Below are 22,240 nucleotides of genomic sequence, written 5' to 3'. Positions count from 1 at the left end.
GGACTCTGGAGAGAGAATAAATTCCAGAGCCTAGAGAGTGTGGAGGAGCTTCAAGAACAAGGCTCCTACGGCTTCCCCCTGCGGCTTCTGGTTGCTGCTGATGCAGTGAGAGAAGAAGTTGGAGATCTCCTGAAAGGAGAATTGGACTGGCTCCAAGGAACCTAACCACACTAATCAGCAGGAAGCAGCTAAGAAAACTATAACCCCTCTTCCCCTATCTAACCCTTTCTCTCTCCTACCCAATGTTGGGGTGTTGGAAGGGATTAGGGTGGAGTAGAGAGAAAGAGATACAAGAAACATATAAAAAGAGTTTTTAAAAAGAACGTCAACATCTCTAGGTATTTTATTTTACGTTCATGGTCTCCTTCTTGGTATGTTTGTTATTGGTATACAGAAAAGCTATTAATCCATGCAAGCAGATTCTGTACCCTGCCATGTTACTGAATTTGTTTATGGTTTCTCCAAACTTTGTGGTAGAATTTTTGGCATCTCTACTTTACAGTATCATGTCATCTGCAAATAGGGATAGTCTGACTTTTCCTTCTACTCTAATTTCCTTCTCTTGCCTTACTGCTCAACTAGTATTTTAAGCACAGTACTGAAAAAGGGTAGACATAATGGATATCCCTGTCTTGTTCCTGACATTGTGGGATTGCTTCAAGCTTTTCTCCATTTAGGAAAATTTTGGCTGTAGAGTGGTTTTTCAGTTTGTTTGTTTGGTTTTTTGTTTTGTTTTTTTAATTTAATTTTTCTTTTTAGTTACATTTTGTTAACTCTGTGTCCCAGCTGTATCCTGCTCCCTCATTCCCTCCCCAACCCCACATTCCCTCCCTGGTCTCTTCCCTGCCCCTTTCCACGTCCACTGATAGGGGAGAATTCTCGAAAGAGGAATATCAAATGGCAGAGAAACACTTAAAGAAATGCTCAACCTCATTAGCCATCAGGGAAATGCAAATTAAAAAGACCCTGAGATTTCACCTTACACCCTTCAGAATGGCCAAGATCAAAAACTCAAGTGACAACACATGCTGGAGAGGTTGTGGTGAAAGGGGGTTCCATTGCTGGTGGGAATGTAAACTGGTACAACCATTTTGGAAGTCAATCTGGCGCTTTCTAAGACAATTAGGAGTAGTGTTACCTCAAAACCCCACTATACCACTCCTTGTTTTTTTTTTTTAAATCATATATAGCTTTTCTTGTGTTTCCTCCAGCCCTACATTCTCTAAGACTCTTATTATGAAGGAATATAGGATTTTGTCAAGGACAAAATCTTTAAAAATGATTATGTGATTTTTGTCTTTTAGTCCATTTATGTTATTTATTACTTTTTTGTCTTGCACATATTACACTATCCCTGCATCTCAAAGATAAAGCCAACATGGTCATGGTATATATTCTTTCCGATGTATCTCTGCATCCTGTTTGCAATTACTTTATTATGTATTTCTAGTCTATGTTCCTCAGGTCTGCAGTTTTCTTTTACTGTTGAATCTTTGTGTGGTTTGGGTATTAAAGTGATACTAGCTTCTTGGAGGAATTTGGAAGTGTTCCTTGTTTCTATTTTTTTAAATAGTTTAAGAAATAAACTACTGGATATAGATATCTTTGAAAGTCTGACAGAATTCTGATGTAAATTCATTGGCCCTAGCTGTCTTTTTCTTTTTTTCTGGGAAGCTTTTTATTAATATTTCAATCTCTTCTTTGTTGTGGTTTGTTGGTTTCTTCTTGGTTTAATTTTGGTGGTTTCAATGAATCTAGGAAATCATCCCTTTCATTTGGATTTTACAGCTTCATTTAAATTTTACAGGTTTTTAAAAATATTTTTAGAGATATTTTTAAATATTCCTGAATTTTTTTGGTGTATGTTTCCTGTTCATTTTGGACTCTGTTAATTCTAGTTTGTTCTTGTTTTTCCAACTTTTTGAGTTGTATCATTAAGACATTTATTTGTGTTCTGATATTTTAACATAGGTATTTAGAGCTATACACTTCCCTTGTAGGACTGCTTTCAGTTTCTCATGTCATCCCTCCATTCAGAACTTAGTATTTCGTTTTAGTTGGATTTCAAAAACTTGACTATAGTTTATTATAGTAATTGTGGGAGAAGACAAGTAGGGTGGGATCAATCCTTAGCAGCAATATTCCTCACTATGGCAGCATACTTTGCTTCTTGTGATCCCTCTTGAACGTGCACCCCACTCTCTTCTTGACAAACTTGAGTGCCTGATTATTCTTGGAAATCTTAAGAGGTGCAAAGATACACCTCTCTGAACTGTTTCTCCCACAAAGTTGATGTTTGGTGTGGCTTTCATGGCACTGGCTGTGCCATGGCTTGCTGGTGATCTTTGTTACCTTGTGGAAGCTATTAAGGCCCAGATCCATGGGACAGCACAGAGGCATGGATGTTAGAAAACAATGGTGACCGTATCAGAAAGGTTAGTCTAGCATTTATGCTCTGCAGCTGAGACCTGAGGGTTTTTTTTTTGTTTGTTTGTTTGTTTGTTTGTTTCATTTGTTTGCTTTTAAGACAGGGTTTCTCTGTGTAGCCCTGGCTGTCCTGGACTTGCTTTGTAGACCAGGTTGGCATTGAATTCACAGGGAGATCCGCCTACCTCTCCATTCCCTAGTGCTGGAATTACAGGTGTGCACCACCACACTTGGCTGAGATCTGAAGTTCTTATCCCCTGGGGATCATCAAGTCTTGGTTAGAGTAGTTTCTTTTGTCATCTGTTCTTCCAAACCAAACTTTTAAGTTTCTTTTCTCTAATAAAGTCCATAACTTATGCTTTTGATCTTTCAGAAGAATTCCAAGTTACTTCTTTATTACACAAGTTATGTTTTAGCAACTATGGTTTTGTAAACATTTTGGTTTTAAATGAGGTATTTTATAGAGACTACATTTTAAATATTCTTTTGAATCTGATATAAACTCATTTTTACCACTTTATTTGCTTTTGTGTCCTCCTTTATGGCTCCCAGATTAAGTTACACACACACACACACACACACACGTGTGGTGGTCTGAGTGAAAATGGCTTCCATAGAGTCATATGGAGTGGCACTGTTGGAAGATATGCCCTTGTTGGAAGAAGTGTATCATTGGGAATGAACTTTGGCACTCTATCTTCCTGTCCCCTTCCAGTCAGGATGTAAAACTCTTAGCTACTTCTCCAGCAGTATGGCTGCCTTCATGCTGCCATGGTTCCCCACATGGCAGAGGTTTAATGGAATTAACCTCTGAACTCTAAGCCAAACCCAGTTAAGTGTTCTCCTTTATTTTTTTATTCCACCATTTTTATTATTTTTTTAATTTTTTTACAATTCATTCATTATATTCCTCAACTGAAGACCCCTTTCTCAACTCCTCCCAGTCCCACCCTCCTTCTATCTTCCCTCCTATCTCCTTCCCCTAGTCCACTGAAAGGGGTGGTTCTCCTCCTCTGCCATCTGCCCATAGCTTTTCAATTCTCATCAGGACTGCCTAGATCCTTTTCTTCTGTGGCCTTGTAAGGCTGCATCGCCAAGGCAAGTGATCAAAAAGCAGACAATTGAGTTTATGATAGAGGCAGCCCCTGGTCCCCTTACTTGGGCATCCAAATAGAGACTGTGATGACAATTGACCATATCTGAGCAGAGGGCCTAGGTCCCCTCCATGCATAGTTCTTGGTTGGTACATCACTCTCTGCAGGACCCCACCCCCACCCCCCGGACTCAGGTTTTTTAGCTTTGTTGGTCTCCTTGTGGGGCTCCTGAAATGTTCTCCTTTATAAGAGTTGCTGTGGTAATGGTGTCTCTTCACAGTAATGAAACCCTAAGACAACATGTTAAGTCAAATTATTATATGACCCTCCTTAAATTTGTAATTGGAAGCCTGATCATCCAGCACCTCAGACTGTATTTGGAGTCAGTGCTTTTAAAAAGGGAAGCTAAATTAAAATAAGACCACCAAGGTGTTGTCTTTGTAATAACAGTAAGCCAACCAATTTATATGTTTTTGTTATGGTAGCCTTACCAAAGTAATGCAGAGTACATATTTCATCATCCACAATAGAAATAAATTAGGAAAAAATCAACATAGATTTTGGTCAAAAGCTATGAGAAAGTCAATCATACCTCAATGAAGTGAAAATTTTAATTTACACTGTACCCTTTTATATATTATCTTCACATTAAAAAACAACAGGTTATCTTAGTTACTTTTTTATTACTATAAACAAACTACCATGGCCAAAGAAGGTGGTGAGGGTGGGGGTGGGGCACTCACAGTTCCAGAGGGTTAAAAACATGTCCACAAGAAGCATGGTATCAGGCAGGCATGATGCAGGAGCAGCTGCTAGTACTTGGGCAGCCTGCTTCAGGGTTGCCTGGCAACCCATGATGTCATCATGTGTCGCAGCCAGGTAGTTGCACCTGGCAGGCATGGTTCACAACCAATCTGTCACTTCGTCTCTCTCTTGCCTTCTTGCTCTTGTGCCCTCTTCCTCTCTCCTGCTCTCTCCCCTTTCTCTGTCAGGGCAACCCCTCCCTCCTCACTCACTCACTCCTCTCTCTCTCTCCATCCAATAAACCTCTTTCATATAATATGGGTTACGTATCATTATTTCAATGTCTCTCTCTCCTCCCCTCTCTCCATCTCCACCCAATAAACCTCTTCCAAAAAAAAAAAAAAACCGCTGTGGTTTCCCCTGCTGCCAGCTGCTTTTACTGCTTTGTTTCTGTCCCACTGCTTTCAAAGCTGCAAAACTGCAGCCTCTTGTAGGTCCTAAAAGGCCACTGCGCCCCTTCCTACCTCCACTTTAAAGCTGCCTATATGCCCCTATTCTTTCCCATAAATGAGATTCTCTCTATGAGAACTTGACCTTACTGCTAATAAAGCCCTGGTACCAGGCACAGAGGTTCTCCGGCTTAGCCAGGCTAAGTCCCTGACCTGCCATGCTATTTGGCTGACAAACCACTAGCCACATGGTCCAGTTCCATTTTCTCTTTCTCAGTCACGGGAATGGCTTCTTCATATTCTCCCTCCTCTGAGAAACCTCTAGCTTCTACACCTGTAGACATTTGCTCTACGTAAATGCCTAATATCTAGTAACACTAAGAGTAATCAGTGAAGAAAAAGCAATTCCCTGTATCTCTTTTCTCTAAGTCCTGTCTGTTTTTCTCTGCTATCCCACTAAATAAAAATATTCTCTTATTTCTTTATATACTCTCAAAAAGAAAAAAAAAAAATCTTAAGATTAAACTGTAAACCCTAAGGTGACCACATGGTATGAACAATTCTAATCATAATTAATTCTGTTTATTTTATCTCTTTTTAGACTAAGATAGCAATAAGTCTCATTATAAATGGGTATGAATTTTTAAATTCAAAGTTATATTTTTACATGCTGTATTTATGACTCAAGCCTGGTTCAAAATAATTTTTATATGATGCTAAAATTTCAAAGTTATAAAGGTCTATTCAAATTAAGCTAATTTAAAATGTACGTCTGATTGCCTATGTCTTTATCAATTCCTGATTTAATAAATGCTGTTTCTCCCATCATGAGCTGCCTGTGATCAGGATTTACCACTAAGCTTTCTGGATAATGAATTTAGTATAATAAACTCAAATATAATTTTAAAATTGTTTTATACTGTTCTACTATATTGTTGGCTTTAAAACTTTTAACTCAGGGATTACTAAATAAAATTTTGCCTAAATACCCTTAGACCACATAATATAAATTCCAAGGATACTCTAAATTAAGATCTATTAATTTTAGAGAAATTTATTTGTTTTTATTAAAACTTGGTCATCGTGCTATATCTTCATTATCAAGGTTAAATATGCTTGGTCTTGTTTTCTAAATATGATAACATTATTAATCTATAGTATAGCCTTAGACTTTCATAAGCTATAAACTTTTTATATCCTAAATCATACAGGAAACTGTTATGCTCCTACTTTAATGGACTATATTTATGATTTTTAAGGCTCCAACTTAATAGGGATGAAACCTAAAGTCCTAATATTTAATGGCTAACAAATGCAAGTTAATAATCATCTCATAGATGATCAAGTCCTTTAACATGTTCAAAAATATATATATAGTCCCACAGATGCAAACATGGTCTCACTGCTTACTTAATTAAACAGCTGAGGATGGTTCCTGAGTCATCGTATAGGAGTTGGTAAAAACAGTAAGAGAGGAATCTTCCCAATAGGCTCATTTACAGCGCAAAAACTATGCTCCAGCCCTTTGCTGCTGCTGAGGTTGTGCTGCTGTGCTGATTCCTGCACAAAAACAAAACAAACAAAACAAAACAAAAAAACCAACCAACCAAACAAACAACAACAAAACAAAACAAAATCCAAGAAGTCTACAATGCCCCATCTCACTGGGGTATAGCCAAAAGTCAACTCCACCAGCTGTTTCAAATGTAGCCAGGAAGGACGTTAGTCCTGTGGCTGCCTCAACAAGCCACACCCTGCCTGCTAACTGGCCTCTGGAAATCAAAATGCTCCTCTGTGCCCAGCCATGGAGGCTCAACCAGCACAAGAGCCACAGACACTTCCAGCGTTCAAGCTCCTTGGCCTGGCGGAGGACAAATGGCTCTTAGATTCAGTGACCTCCACCAGCCTTGCCAAGCCCAGATAATGCTACAGGTCTATTTTAACCTCACACTTGGTCCCACAGACATACTGTCAACTTCTGTATTGGGAGGCTCCAGATGTCTTCTCAGTCCTCTTCATATGCAGGAGACCAAGCCTTAAGACTTCTAGAGCTCTAACTGTCAGGTCTAGACAAAATATGCTTTGTTACCAGCCTCAAGTCTCAGCTGTAACCTTTAGCTAAAGAACAATAAATGTTCATAGCAGTCTCACCTATGCCTCATGGTAAATAACTAGACACAAAGGCCTAAGAAAAATGAGGGTCTAAAATGTGTTTTAAGGTTGGTAAATACAAGTTATAAAGGTTGCAAGGTCTAAGGTGATTTAAGGCGTCCTAAATAGGTAAAAATGCTTAATAGTTCCTCCTGTTGCTATGCTACTGTTATATCGACTGTCAAGAGCTTTGACCTTCATGAACAGAGAGAGCTCTGATTTATTAATCTAACTCTAATACAAAAACATTCTACTATACCACCCACTATCATGGTTCCAAGCTCAAGATTTTAAATTGCCTTTGGTTTGTCTTTTAAGTGTGGACTTAAAAATTGTTTCTCATTGTATTAGAATTAGACTTACGTACATAGAGTTTCTTCTGGATAGAGAGGAAAAAGCCTCTCTTCCATAATGTGTAATCATACTAAAAGTTTAAATCAAGTGAGCTTTTGTCCCTTCTACTTCACGGAAGGCTTCTGCCTTTCAGGGCTCACCTTAAAGAATGTGTATGCTGTTAACAAAAAGGTGTATGTCTACATCTACTGCCTTTTCTACAAATTACAATTGTAATGCTAATATATCTAAAGTTTTATCTCCTTTGTAAAACTTAAAAGTGACTCTTGTAAGATGCAGGAAATCCACCTGAATCCACCTCTCAGGTCAATTGGGCTCCAGATAAGTACTGCACCTAATGCCTATCTCAGAGGGTGGGATTCCTTCCCTTTCCCTGGTTTTGGGACTTCCCTTTCCTATCTACTTGATTGCTACATTCCTATATCCAATACCAGTTGATTGGTGAGTCTTCACTTCCAGTTGGCACAAACACTTCCTACCACTTGCCAACCTACATCCAAACCCTTCATCTAGGACCTTCTTCTCCCTTTGGTAGTATTTTCCCTCTACCAGCATTGTTTCGCTCCCTCCCGTTCTTGCTCATCTATGAAATCCTAGCTAGGTAAACCGTGTCTGCTACAGGAAACTGTGCCTTGGTCTCCGGCCAATGCTGACAAGCTGTTGGAACAGGTTATACACTACTCTACTAAGTCAAACCTTGCTCTTCAGATACCTTGACAGGTCACTGACTCCTACCTCCCCAATGGGACTAATCCATTCGTCTGTCCGTTCTTCCAGATTCTCCTCTGGGATGTCTTCTAGAGAATTTCAGATTTCTATACCTAGTGTCTACTTAAAGAGCCTCTAAGCTTACACACCTCTGTAACCAAACTTGGTCTCAAGTCCCCTTAGATGACAGATCCAAAATAAAACCTTTTTAATTACCTCCAGTGATTGGGTAAATGGAGGTTCCCTCAGTTAAATGGAGGTTCCCATGTTCAAGTCTCTTCTTTGATCCAAACCTTCCATTTCTGTTCGCTCTCCCAAAAGTTTTAAATGTACAGCTAAAGGAATTTTCTCCATAACCTACTTAACTTTGTCTTTGCCTATATATATGTTCTAGTATCCTGCCAGACCCAGATGTTTCCTACACCCACGACAGTGCCAGAGCAGCTACCACAGGGATTACAGTCTGATCTCATAGAATTCCAAATCAAGCTGGACCTGCCAGCCATAGATATTCTCACAGACCTTGGCCAGCATTAAAACAGCCTGTTCTCCCTGGATCTGGCCAGCATTTCAGCCTTTTGACCTCCCTACAGTGACCCTACTGTCAGCAGGAAATAGCCAGAAGAGAATCTCCACCTGTAACTCACTTATTACTAACAAAAGGCTGGAATGGTGTGCTTCAGGCCCTGGACAAGTAGTTCCAGATTTTCTCAGCATTCCTCATTCCCTATCTGCTGCTGGACATGGCTGGCAACTCTCTACTGGCAACCCTTTAACCTGAACTTCCCAGGGCAGGGGCTTCCCCTTCTCCTCTTGACTATGTAATCTGGACATTTTGTTGCTATTACTTCTCTCTCTCTCTCTCTAACCCCCTTGCATGGCAACCAAGAGTTGCTTCCAATGAATCTACATTTAAATACTTTAACTTGCCTTACATGAGAAGCAGCTCAAGCTCCTCATTTTTTAATTATAGAAAAAGGGAGGAATGTTAGTATTTAGGCAGCCTTCTTGGTTGCCTAGCAACCTATGATGGCATCATGTCACAGCCAGTTAGTCGCAGGCGTGGTTCAGTTGCTCCATAAAAGGACCAACCTGCCACTTTGTCTCTCTCTTGCCTTCTCGCTCTTGTCCGCTCTTCCTCTCTCCTGCTCCCTTTCCTGTTTCTGTCGGGCACCCCTTCCCCTCCGCTATCATGTCTTGCTCTCTCCTTCTCTCTCTCTCTCCATCCAATAATGTTGGGCTTCATCATTTCAGCAGTAACTGAGAGCTCACATCTTGAGACAACAACCACGAAGTACAATGCTAACTGGGGATGGCAAAATCCCACCCCTACTGACACACCTTCTCCAACAAGGCCATACCTCCTAATCCTTCCCAAATAGTTCCAGTAACTGAGTTCCAAGCATTCAAATATATGAGCCTACGTGGGCCATTCTCATTCAAACCACCACAGGTGTTATGAGTTTTGTCTCAGAGTAAGCAATACCTTAAAGTGAAAGGATGAAAGAGGTTACTGTAAATCAATGAAACCAGGAAGCAAGCAGGCATTGGTATACTAACAGAATAAAACAGACTTTAAAATTAATCAGAAAAGATGAAAGACATTTTCTCCTCTTCCTCCTCCTTTTTTTGTTTTCTGAGACAGAGTTTTTCTGTGTAGCCTTGTCTGTCCTGGGTTTGCTTTGTCAATGAGGCTGGCCTTGAACTCACAGAGATCCGCCTGCCTCTGCCTCCCTGAGTGCTAGGCTTAAAGTCATGCATCAACACTCAATGGCTAGACATTTCACTCTTAACAAGGGAACAATTACATTACAATCCTAAACATTTGTGCACCAAACCTGATGTATCCAATTTCATAAAGCATACTACTTAAATTAGAAACAAGATTAAAATCAACCCTCTAATTTCAATATCGATTTCAATCAATTGAAATCAATATTTCAAAAGTGATTTCAGTATCATTCTTCCTTTCTTCAGTAGACAGGTCATTTGGACAAAAGCAAAAATACAAACATTACTAAAACAAACAAACAAAACAGAAAAATCAGAATAAAATTACATCATACATCAAATGGATTTAACAGGTATCTAAAGAATATTCCACTCAAATGCTACAGTATTCTATCGGCAGCTCATGGAAACTTTACTAAAACAGACCACATTCTGGAACAAAAAATAAATCTTAAGAAACTGAGAAAAACAGAAGTAACTCCATGTATCCTGATTGTATTAGCCAGGGTTAACAGAACTAATAAATATATAAAATTTACATGGAATTTATTATACAGGCTTGCAGGTTGTAGCTGGGGTATTCCAACAATGACTGTATAAATATGAAAACAACAATCACAAAACTGGATATCTAAGTAGTCCTAGTCTCTGACACTGGAGTCTTTGAAGGATTCCTGAAGAGCTGCTGTCTTCAGTCTTTTTTTGAATTATGAAGTATGTTCTAACATCAGAAAAAAAAAAAGGCCTCATTAGCAGGTTAGATGAACTTGCCAGCAAGAATGAGAACAAACACTCAGAAATCAAAATCCCCTTCTTTTATGCGGGCTGCCACCAGAAGTTGTAGCCCATACTTAGGGTGTTCTTTCGCATTAGTCTTCCTGTTTCAAATAATGCTTAACATCTTATGATCAAGTTTATTTCAGATGTAGTCAAGTTTAACAACTAAAATTATCCTTACTAGAGACTAATGCAATAAAAATAAAAACAGCTAACACCTCTTATAAGTACACAAACTCCTAGAGATTAAACAATTCATTAATAAAATGATGAATGGGTCAAAGAATTTAAGAAAGAAAAAATAACAACAACAAAAAACTCCTGCAACTAACTGAAAATGAAAACAAATGCAACAAAACCCTTGGGATACATTAAAAGCAGCCCTTAATCGGGAAATTTATGCCTCTAGTGCATTAAAAGATCAGAAAGAAAGAAAAAAAAAAAAAAAAAAAGATCAGAAAGAAGCTAGGTGTAGTAGTACACACGCCTCTAATCCCAGAATTCTGGGAGGCAGACATGTGGATCTCTGTGAGTTTGAGAACAGCCTGGTCTACAAAGAGAGTCCAGTCCAAAGCAATCCTCAGCAAAATTTCTAGAGGGATTATCATTCTAGATTACAAAATATATTAGAGCTTGAGTATGGTAATGGCACAAAAACAGATATATAAACCAATGGAACAAAGAAAACAGAGACACAAGGACATACAACTATAGTCATCTTCTGATATTTGACAAAGATACCAAAAACATACGCTGGAGAAAAGACAGCATCTTCAAGAAATGGTGCTGAGAAATCTACATGTCCACAAAACCAGGCCCATATTTATCCATCACTTTGTACAAAAACTAATTCCAAATGGATCAAAGCCCTAACTGTAAAACCAACAACACTGAAACTGCTAGAAGAAAGCATAAGCAGTACCCTGTGTGATATAGGTATAGAAAATGAGTTTGTGAATAGGACTCCATTTGTCTAAGAATTAAGACCAGCAATTGAAAAATATGACATCATAAAACCAAAAAAGCTTCTGTACAGCAAAAGAAACAATTGAGTGAAGAAAAGATCCACAAAATCAGAGAATCTTACCAGCTATACATCTGAAGGAGGCTGAATATCCAAAAATATACAAAGAACTGAAAAACAAAGTGTCAAAACGACTCATTAAAAAATGGACAACTGAGCTGATCTCAGTATCACATGCCTTTAATCCAGCACAGAGGCAGGCGGATCTTTGAGTTCAAGGCCAGCCTGTTCAACAAAGTGAGTCCAGGACAGCAAAACCAAAACAAACAAAAAGCAACAGATCTAAACAAACAGTTCTCAAAAGAAAAAAAATCAAAATTACTAAGAAATATTTCAAAAGATGTTCAATTTGAGGTTTCATCTGACCCCAGTCACAATATCTAAATCAACAAAACAACAAATGCTAGAGAAGATGTGGGGAAATGGGAACCCTCATTCACTGTTGGTGGGATTGCAAACTGGTGGAATCAGTTTGGAGAGCTTTCCAAGATCTAAAAATAAATGTTCTATATGACCCAGCTCTAACATCTCTTGGCCCAAGGACTCAACATCCTACTCCTCAGCCATATTCAATGCCACTTTATTAACAATAGCTAGAAAATGAAAACAACTTAAATGTCCTTCAAGTGATAATGAAAACATAGTACAAATACACAATTAAGCTGTAAAGAAAAATAAAACTAAAATTTGCAGGTAAATGGGTATATCTAGAAACTATTACATTAAGTGAGGTAACCCATGTGCAAATAGAAAACACACCATGTTCTCTCATCTGTGGTTCCTAGATCCAACTCTTCTGATTTGAGTATATAATCTGGAGTAACCACAAAAACCAGGAAAGTAAAAAGGTAACACAGTTTGAGTCAAGGGGAAGTGCTACAGAGGGGAACAGCAGGATAAAAGTAATATAAAGAGAAATGGGAAAAACTTGGGAGGTGTTAATTGGAGAGGGAGATAGTAGGTCAATACAGAAGAAGGGGGGAGGAGGGACAAATTATACTAAGAATTATTGGGAAAGCCATAAAAAATTATATCATATTTTATTTACATAAAATACATTAAGTATACATATATTCATAAACTTATGCCACTTGGACTGACAATGCTAATAAGTGCCACAAACTATCTAATCAATGCCTCAGTACCAGTCACGAGAAACTCCTCTTTGAGGCAACAGTCAGAAAATCCAAAAGACTTCCAAAATAGCATAAATTATTTTTGTTGCCCTCGGTTGCCTCCCAGAGAGGACTAACCTTCATAGTACAGGAATGTGCTATTCAAGTTTCCATGGGAGGGAAGCATCCAAAAGTCCTACTCAGACATGATGCTTATAAATCACAGTGACCAGTATGGCAAGCAGTAGCACACATACCTTGGTGGTTACCAATAGCTGATTGTACTGAAGAACTACTCAACAAGAAGGAAATTATACCTGGCACTGGAAGCCTATCTTATTTCTTGGGATTACCAATGTTGTGGATCTTAGAGGAGAACCTATTACCACTTTATTCAACTAGCATAATTCCTAACTTCATTAGAAATATTTATCCTTGTACCCACAGGTAAGTGTAAATTTCATCCCTCACCAAGGAAACTTCTCTTTGTAATATATTAAGACTATTACAGAAAACCACAAAATGCAGAGAACAAGTGACTGTGAGAACCCAGACCCACGGTATACAGCTACAATACAACTCTTACACCTAAGCCTCAGGGAACATCACAGAAGACGAGGCAGGAAGATTGTAAAAGCCAGATGAACACAACATCCGCTATGAGATTGTTTCTCCTAGAAATAACTCCTAAACAAGATTCAAACAAGCACAACACCAATAGACATGCTAACATGAACGGGGGAAATTCTCACAGGGACCCAACCCTAGACAAAAAACTACAAGCAACCAAGGAATGCTGAGAGTGGACCAAATAGTCTTCCTCAGGACTGAACCTCCTAACTGGTTATCCAATATCATACCTCTGAAATTATATACATACAAGCAACACTAGATGGACAAAGAATATTTTGTGTGTATGTATGTGTGTGTGTATATATATGTGTGTGTGTCGTAGTAACAAAGAAGAAAAAAGGCCATGAATATGAAAGGTGGGAGACATGAAAGAGGTTGGACGCAGCAAAGGGAGAAAATTTTATAATTATAACTTCAAACTTACCTCACATGCACAAAGTCCCTCAAAATGTCCTCATTTTTCTTAAACTACATAGCCACTTTAATCACTAACATTTGCTGAACATTACCATTTCACATGATTGACATCAAATACCTTTAAGACTGTTATTGAGTCTCATTTTAAAAAATGGCAGTCAAACACATGATACACACTTATAATCCCAGGATTTAGGAGGCTGAGGCAAAGGATTGTAAATTCCAAGCTAGCACAGATTTCAATGTGAGACTACCATTCCTGACCCCCACCCCAACACAAATTATACGAGCATATTTAGGTAAAAAAAAAAATACACGACTAAATCATGACATAAGTGTTCTTCATTTTTTCACTTTTTTTTTGAGGGAGCAGTAGCTAAGTAACCTAGATTAAAGCAGGCATTATTTTACATCTACTGGGAATTCAGGCTCAGTTGTCAGATTTTCTAGTGTTTTTTTTTTTTTTTTTTGTGTGTGTGTGTGTGTGTGTGTGTGTTTGTTTGTTTTGTTTCTTTTAAAAAGAAAGTACAGCCAACTATCCAGCAATTTTTAAACACAATCAACTAATTTTTTGTTGTTGTTGATATATATGTCAACATATGCAGACCAAATAAAACGTATCTGAGTTTCTAGTCCTTTTTTCTTCTCTAGACTTGGTATTATAAATAGAACTGGCTTCTTCAACAATACATTATGTGCCTGTTTTCAGCTGGTGACTTAAAACTACGCTCACTCACTTTTTCTAAAAAATTTGTAGGATAGCTATCACAGAAAAGTTCTAAACAGCAAAATTACAGTTGATTTGCTCTGAAAATTGGACTTACTGGAACTCTTTCATTTCTACTCCCAAAGTTGATTTAGCATTTAGGGTATGAGCTGTGTACTAGATCGCATAGTAATTTCATAGTTTCTTAAAAATTATATTGTAATGGGATTTACTGTGCTTTCAGTTCAATTCTGAGATATGCTCCGTCACTAAAAAGTTTATTAATAGTCTCAGCTCTTTTCACCAATAACTAACACCAGTTCATCTATGACACATTAACCAAGTCTAAGTCAGTCACAGGTCTCACTACGTAGTCCTGGCTGGCCTTGAACTCAGAGACCCTCCTGTGCTGCATGCTCCCTCCCAAGTGCTGAAATCAAAGATGTGTGCTGCCATGCCCACTCAACTTTTTAATTCATAAGTTTGCATTTTTTTTACTACATAAATACCCTGCTATTAATGTAACTGATAACAATTAATTTAAATTTTTTTTCATTTAATTTGGAATGACTGATTTATATATAGTACTTTCCTTAATACCTACTTTGCTTACACATTTCTCACAGAATTCTTAGGAATATTCTTACCAATTTCTATTAAACTAACATACTTTTTTCCTTACAGATATAACACTCTACCTAAGGACAAAATATAAGTAAGAAGTTTAAGAGAATTTATAACCTGTGGCATTACCATACTCTTTCTAAACTGAATGTACACATAACTCAAAATCTTAACATATCAACCCCCAGAGTTCAGGCTTTCTAAAATATTATACTCCTAACAGTCATTAGAAAATAAGTTTTATTGGCTATGAAATTCCAGATCATAAAATACTCAGATACTTGATACAGCCAAATTTACATCCATAACCCCTCCCCACCAACTCTACAGAGCTAGAGGCATAACTCATGTTTATGGAGTGCACTTGGTGTATAGAAAGCCCTGGGTTCAATCCTTATGGTCTGACCTAAAGAATACAGCCTCCACACTTTTCCAGAAAAGCATAATATACCATGAATCTATAAACAAGCTGTCTAATGAACTCCATTCAAATAGGAACTACAAAACAACCCGTTGTGGCAAAATAGAATCAAATTGTAGAAATGCACACAAATATCAAACAAAAAGAATCAGAGAAATGATTAACACATAGAAGTTATCCTTAGTAGGATTAACAATGTATATAATAGACTTTCCATCAAAAGCTAAGCAATGGAGTGGTTTAAGGTGCTGAAAGAAAAACTATTAACCAGAGTTAATACCTACAATCCCAGCACTCAGGCAGTTGATTCAGAAAGATTACCAGGGGCTGAAGAGATGGCTCAGTGATTAAGAGCACTGAATGCTCTTCTGGAGGACGGGTGTTCAATTCCCAGAACCCACATGGCAGTTCACACTGTCTGTAACTCCAAGATCTGACACAGACATGCAGGCAGGCAAACACCAATGCACATAAAATAAAAACAAAAGAAAGAAAGATTCAAAGCCAAAGAGTAAATTACAGAACTAGACTTGACTCAATAAGAGTATGTACGCAATATTCGCCAAAGTAAACTGTAGAGCCTGTCAAAATCCAAACACTCTTAGTTACAGAAATGTGAAAACTAATACTAAAACTCACATAGATTGTCAGTGGGTCCACATAACCATCTAGAAATAAGAGCAAAGTAATAAGGAAGTGTGGTAAAGGGCCTAAGAATAGACATATGAAGTAAATCAATGCATGTATGGTTAACTGATTTTGAATAATGCCAATATATTAGATGAACAGATGACTAACTCTTAAGCAAATGGTACATACTCAAGTAAATATGCATATGTAAAACATAAAGCTGAATTCCTAGCTCAGACAAAAAAAAGTGAAAATAGATTAAAAATCCAAATGTGCAAGCTAAAACATTAGAAGAAAACATAATAAACCTCTATGCCCCAGAATTTAGCACATGGTAGAAGTTCAATCAACAAAGAAAAGGATCAATTCAATTTCATCAAAATCAAAACCTGTACATCGAAGGACAGTAATCAATGTGAAATGGCAATCTATGGGAAAGAAAAAAAGTATTTCCAAGCATACTGTTTAAGGCTTTAGAGTCCAAATTTATAAATAATTCTAACAACTCAACAATAAAAGGGCAATTCCAACGAGCACATAAAATTAGGATTATTAGTCACTAAGGAAAGGTAAATCAAATTTACAAGGACATAGTACTAGCATACACACATCATTAGGATGGCTCAAACACTGATAAATACTGATGAGGATAGAAAAACTGTAATCCTATACTGCTAGTGGCAATTTTTAAAATTATTTTATTATTTTTATTAATTACAGTTTATTCACTATGTATCTCAGCTGTAGCCCCTCCCTTAGCTCCTCCCAATCCCACTCTCCCGTGGCAATTTTTAAATGGTGCAGCCACTATATAAGTTTTATGGCCCTACAATTTCAATCCTAGCTATATACAAAGAATTAAGAACTGGCCCTCAAAAATACACCTAAATGGTGAGAGCAACACTATTTAGAGTAGCAGACACAATCCAAAAGCCTATCAGGGATGAAGAATAAACAAAATGTCATATATATATATATACATATATATATATACATATATATATATACACACACACACACACACACACACACACACACACACACATATACACACACACACACACCACTCAACCTTTAAAAGGAATGAAATACTGGTACATACCACAACATAAAAAACTATGCAAAGCGAAAGAAGCCAGATATAAATTATCATGCACTGTATTCTACTCCCATACAATATCCAGAATAAGTAAATTTAGAGAATAAAGCAGACCAACATGTGCATAAAGAGAAATGGGGAGCGACTAAGGACTAGAGTTTTCTTTTGTAATACAATGTTTTGGAGGCAGAGGTGGCAAATTTGTATTAAGAATGTGCTAAATGACACTGAATTGTCTCTTTAAATGATTAATTTAAACAAAGTAAGGCAAAATACCCCAGTAATACCAAACTTAGGAGTCAGAGGTAGATACATTACCATAAAGTTCCAGGACAGCCTGAGCTAAAAACACCTTGTCTCAAAACCACAAAGCAAATGAAGCAAAACAACATAAACAACACAAAAATTGGCAAATAAATATTTGCAGCAACATTATTTATATAAGCAAAAACATAGTAACAACCAATGTCTATCAAGAATATTCAACCTACAGTAGTAGGTACCCCAATATGGATAAATCCTAAAAGGCTTATGAATTCACTTATGAATTATGCTAAGTGAATAATCACACTATACCAAACCTACAAAACAGAGTATTATTCAACCAAAAAGGAGAAGAGGGACAGGGGGAGAAAGGAAGAAACACAGGTTGAATATCTTTTCCCTGAAATGCTTGGGTCAAAAATGAAAGCATTTCTGATTTGCGATTCTTAGAATTCTAGAATATTTGCATGTGTATAATGATCCAAATCTAAACACAGTTCATTTATGCTTCGTGTTTATCAATATCTTAATGTGCCTGTGTTTTTAAAAGGTTTATGTGTATTTAGGTGTATACTGTGTATGTGTATGAGTGATGCCACACATGTGCAGGTATATGCACTGAAGCCAGAAAGAGGATGCTGGATCCTCTAGAATTGGAGTTATAGGCAGCTGATAAATACGTGATGTGCAAAACCAACAAGCACTGAGTCATTTCTCCAACTTGTATCTATGTATTGACCACACTATTTGTCATATGGAATTTTATACTGTGGCATCATGCCAGTGCTATAAGTTTTAGATACTGGAGCACTTTTGCAGTAAAAATACTCTAGTTACACTAATACGTAGCACAACAGGCATGCTGAGTAAAAGATACCACATGAAAGACCATATTATAGGACTCTATTTACATGAAATATATACTCAAGGCAAACTATACATGAAAATTAGATTGTGCTTATCAGGACTTAGGGGAAGGTAAAATAAAAGAGTGAATCCTTAATGGGTAAAGGTTTTCATCCTTAATGGGACAGCCAGGGCTACACAGAGAAACCCTGTCTCAAGGTGGGGGAAAAAGGCTTTCTTTATGGGGTAATACAAAGGTACAAAGGTTATAGCATGCTTTCTTCTGCTGTGAAAAAAACACAATGACCAAAAGCAACTTGGGGAGGAAAGAGCTTATTTCATTGAATAGGTCATAGTCTATCATGAAGAGAAGTCAGGGCAGGAACTCAAAGCAGGATCCTAGAAGAAGGAACTGAAGTAGAAACCATGAAGGAAAACTGCTTACTGGCTTGCTCACCAGAGCTCACTTAGCCCTCTTTATAGAACACAGAACCACCTGCCCAGGAGTGGTACTTACAATGGGCTGAAACTTCCCACATAAATTATTTAATCAAGAAAACGACCCACAGACTCACCAATCTATTAACAGCATTTTCTCAATCATGAAAAAAACCTCAATTGTGGTTCTCTCTTCCTGAATGACTTTATCTTATGTCAAAACACTAGCCAGAACAACAAAGTTATGGAATAAAACACTAGTGATAATTTCACCACTCTGCATCTATACTAAAAATCACCAAATGGTGTACTTCACTATAACTTTTATGGTGTATAAGTATTTCAACTTTCTAAATGTTAAACTTTTTAAAGTTAGTTTACAAAGTGATTGCTAAATTAATGTTACATTTGTCCTAATCATTGAAGAAGTGCTGAAATTACTGAAATAAAGGGCAAAGAAAAATGGCATCATAAGCTACACTAAGCCATAGCCTCAGGTTTATGTTATCTGCACTCTGATGCCAGCACTGGATGACGGAGGTTTAGATTATATACCTACAGGGCTGCCCTTTCTGATTCTCAACTTAAAAAATAGTGATTAATTTTCCCAAATTGAATCACAAAAGTTGTGTTAAATTTCATCATCTTCTCCACCTGCAAAGTACAATATGGTCTAAAAGTATCAACCTTCTCTTCCCCATTTTCTTTTCTTTCCTTGCAGACCATCTCAGAAATCAGAAAGCATTAGCTAAGTAATAAAAAAATAAATGACTGGTACCTTTAAACACAATTCTTTCTCCCTAACTCCTTTAACTCCTGACCCCAGGGAAGTATGTGCACAACATAAGAAATCAAGACACAGTGTGCTGCTAAGAATACCACCCAGGTACTACACATGTTGGCACATGCCTGTATTCCCAGCACTTGGGAGGCAGAAGCAGGCAGATCTCTTTGAGTTCAAGGCCACCCTAGACTACAAGCAAGTCCAGGACAGCCAAAGAGCCAAGGCTACACAAGAGAAACGCTGCCTCGAAGGAGGGGGAAAAAAAAGACTCAGACTCCCCAAATTATTCTGTTTTTCCAACACTGTATTTTAAAATTCATTACAATGAGCAATATGCATCAGATAGTGATAATGCCTGTCAAGTTGGAAAAAAACAAAACAAAACAAAAAAACAAAAACCAACAACAAAAAAACAATCCTTTGAAAATTTCTAACATTAATACACAGAAACGGCATGTAAGTATCATTACTGGAATGAGTTTCAAAGGCCTGCCTTCTTCCCTCAACTAACTCTGTACTGACTGACATTATTGTGTGTAAGAAAAACCATCTTGATTTTAAACTCTTTACACTGATTTCACTATATCTCTGATTCTTTTACTGAATTGTGGTTAAAAAGCACTTGGAAATCTCTTAAAAGTCTGAAAAGTTTCTGTTCTAAAACTAGGTAACAATTCTCAATTGTTATGAATGAAAAATTTTTAATTACGTCATCTTTTCTAATTTTATTTACAAAAACTAGTTTTTAAAGTCCCAGTGTTTTAAAACTCAGGGGCTAAAGGATGCCTCAGGAGTGAAGAACACTTGTTGCTCTTGCAGAAGACCCAAGTTCAGTTTCCCAGCACACACATGGCAGCTCAAAATCATCTATATCACCAGTTCCAGGGGATCAGTTGCCCATTAAGGCTTCCAAAGGAATTAGCAAGTATGCAATGTATACTCATACATGCAGGCAAACACTTACATAAAGCAAAAACAAATAATAACTTTAAAAATAAACACCTCATTACAATGAGCAATATGCATCACTAAAAACCTTTATAGAGACCTGCTAAATAACCCTCGTGAACAAAATGTTATATATGTATGTATATGGTGTTTAAAGTATACTCAATAACTGAGCCTCTGGTAGCTGCCAACATCACTAGAATAGGCAGACATGATTGACAGAACTTCTGTTAAGTTACCTTACCCTGTTAAGAAACCAAGCAAATGGTCCACAAATAATTCGATTGCTTTGAACATTTTAAGCCCAAATAAATAATAATAAAGTACAGGAGGGTTTGAAGTATACGCTTATCTTCTGATAGTCTCTCATCTATTTCTTCTCATATTTATACACTTTCTGTAGTATGTTGTAGCCATACAAAACCCAAGGACAATGGAGAAACCATCCATCACCTCAGAATAGGAGAATACTACTAACAAACAGGGACACTTAAAAATATGTTTATAAAAGGGCTAGGGAGATGGCTCACAGGTTAAGAGCAAAGGCTCCTCTTCCAGAAGATCTGGGCTCCAGCACCCACAACCGGTTGTGGCAGCTCACAACGTCTGTAACTCCAGTTCCAGGTGATCAAATACCCTCTTCTAACCAGCACCAGAGAAAACATTTATTCATATTATTCTGTTATTCCTCTTCTGCCCAAAGCAGACATTAAAAAAAAAAAAAAAATTAAACTCTCACAAGATCAGTCTAGTAGATATCTGTTTCTTCAACACTTTTTTTTCATTTTGACTCATCTATGTACCCAACATGAAAAGGCCCGAGAACCTTATGCCAAATTTGGGTCACAGTCACAAAACTATGAACACCAAAGTCATGGAGGAGTAAAAGAAAAACTTGATGCTCCTTCCTAACCTCAGAACAGCATCTATACACGGGTTTTTCTTTTAATCGTATTTTTACTTTGTAATGCTCCGTGGACAGCCGACTCGCCACTAGCTTATTGACCCTCGGCCCCACGGCGACTCCAAAACCTATCGCGTCCTTAGGCGCCGGAAGGAAGCGACAGCCGGCCGCCCGCCCGCCCGCGCGTCCCCCGAGTGCCCTTGGGCCAAGCCGCGGCCGGCCGCAGACTGCAAGGCCGCTCGGCTCCGCTGAGCCCCCGAGGCCAGCAGGGAGAAACAGGCGGCCGGCCTCCTCCCGCTGACACCTGCAGGCCCACCGGGCAGGCCAGGCCTCGCCATCCTGGCCCCATCTTACCTGCGTTCCCACCACGACGATCTGAGGCAGCTGGATGATGTCGGCGCCCACCGTGTTGAAGACGTCCTGCAGCTTATTGATGACCGGGATTAGCGCCTCCATGACTCTGGAAACACAGGACCCCAAACCAACAGGCTACTGCAATGAATGGGGACTTGGCCCACAACTGGCTTTGCTTCCTCTTCTCCTCCGCCCTCTCCTCGGGAGCCAGCACCCATTGGGTCGAGCCGCCACCTCCCAGCCCGCTCCCGGCAGGCCTCGCGCCACGCCGGAGGTGGGAGGCGCAAAGACTGACGGGAGATGTAGTTCAGGCTGAGTGGCCCGTGGGGAGCCTATTCCAGGAGGTTTCAGGTTGGACCTGAGCATGACGAGAAAGAAAACTAGGTCAGCAGGGCACCTACCTGCACGGTGGAGCTTGCCTGTAATCCCAGCATTCAGGGAGGCAGGCGGATCTCTGTGAGTTCCAGGCCAGCCTGGTCTACAAAGCGAGTCCAGAACAGCCAAGGCTACACAGAGAAACCTTGTCTCGTGGGGGTGAGGGGAGGTGGGGTGGGAGACAGAAGACTAGGGCAAGGATGTGGGGTCCTCTGTAGTCAAA

At 38.5% G+C, this 22,240-nt stretch overlaps 1 protein-coding gene across 8 annotated transcripts in view; it reads right to left on the bottom strand.

Moving 5' to 3' along the window:
• Dnm1l (dynamin 1 like) overlaps window positions 1–21,867 on the bottom strand; it is a 63,140-nt gene extending 41,273 nt beyond the window's left edge. For all 8 annotated transcript variants that reach the window (XM_055599136.1, XM_055599137.1, XM_055599141.1 and 5 more), the window contains exon 1: window positions 21,643–21,867. In XM_055599136.1, the coding sequence (XP_055455111.1) occupies window positions 21,643–21,744 (102 nt within the window). In that variant the 5' untranslated portion in view covers window positions 21,745–21,867. The remainder of the gene's footprint in view (window positions 1–21,642) is intronic.
• Window positions 21,868–22,240: the final 373 nt, after the last annotated feature.

Source organism: Psammomys obesus, unplaced genomic scaffold, assembly GCF_907164565.1.
Source record: "Psammomys obesus unplaced genomic scaffold, mPsaObe1.curated_primary_1811, whole genome shotgun sequence".
Lineage (NCBI taxonomy): Eukaryota > Metazoa > Chordata > Mammalia > Rodentia > Muridae > Psammomys > Psammomys obesus.
Note: the sequence above shows the minus strand (reverse complement) of the source record. Positions and strands in the feature narration are given on the sequence as shown.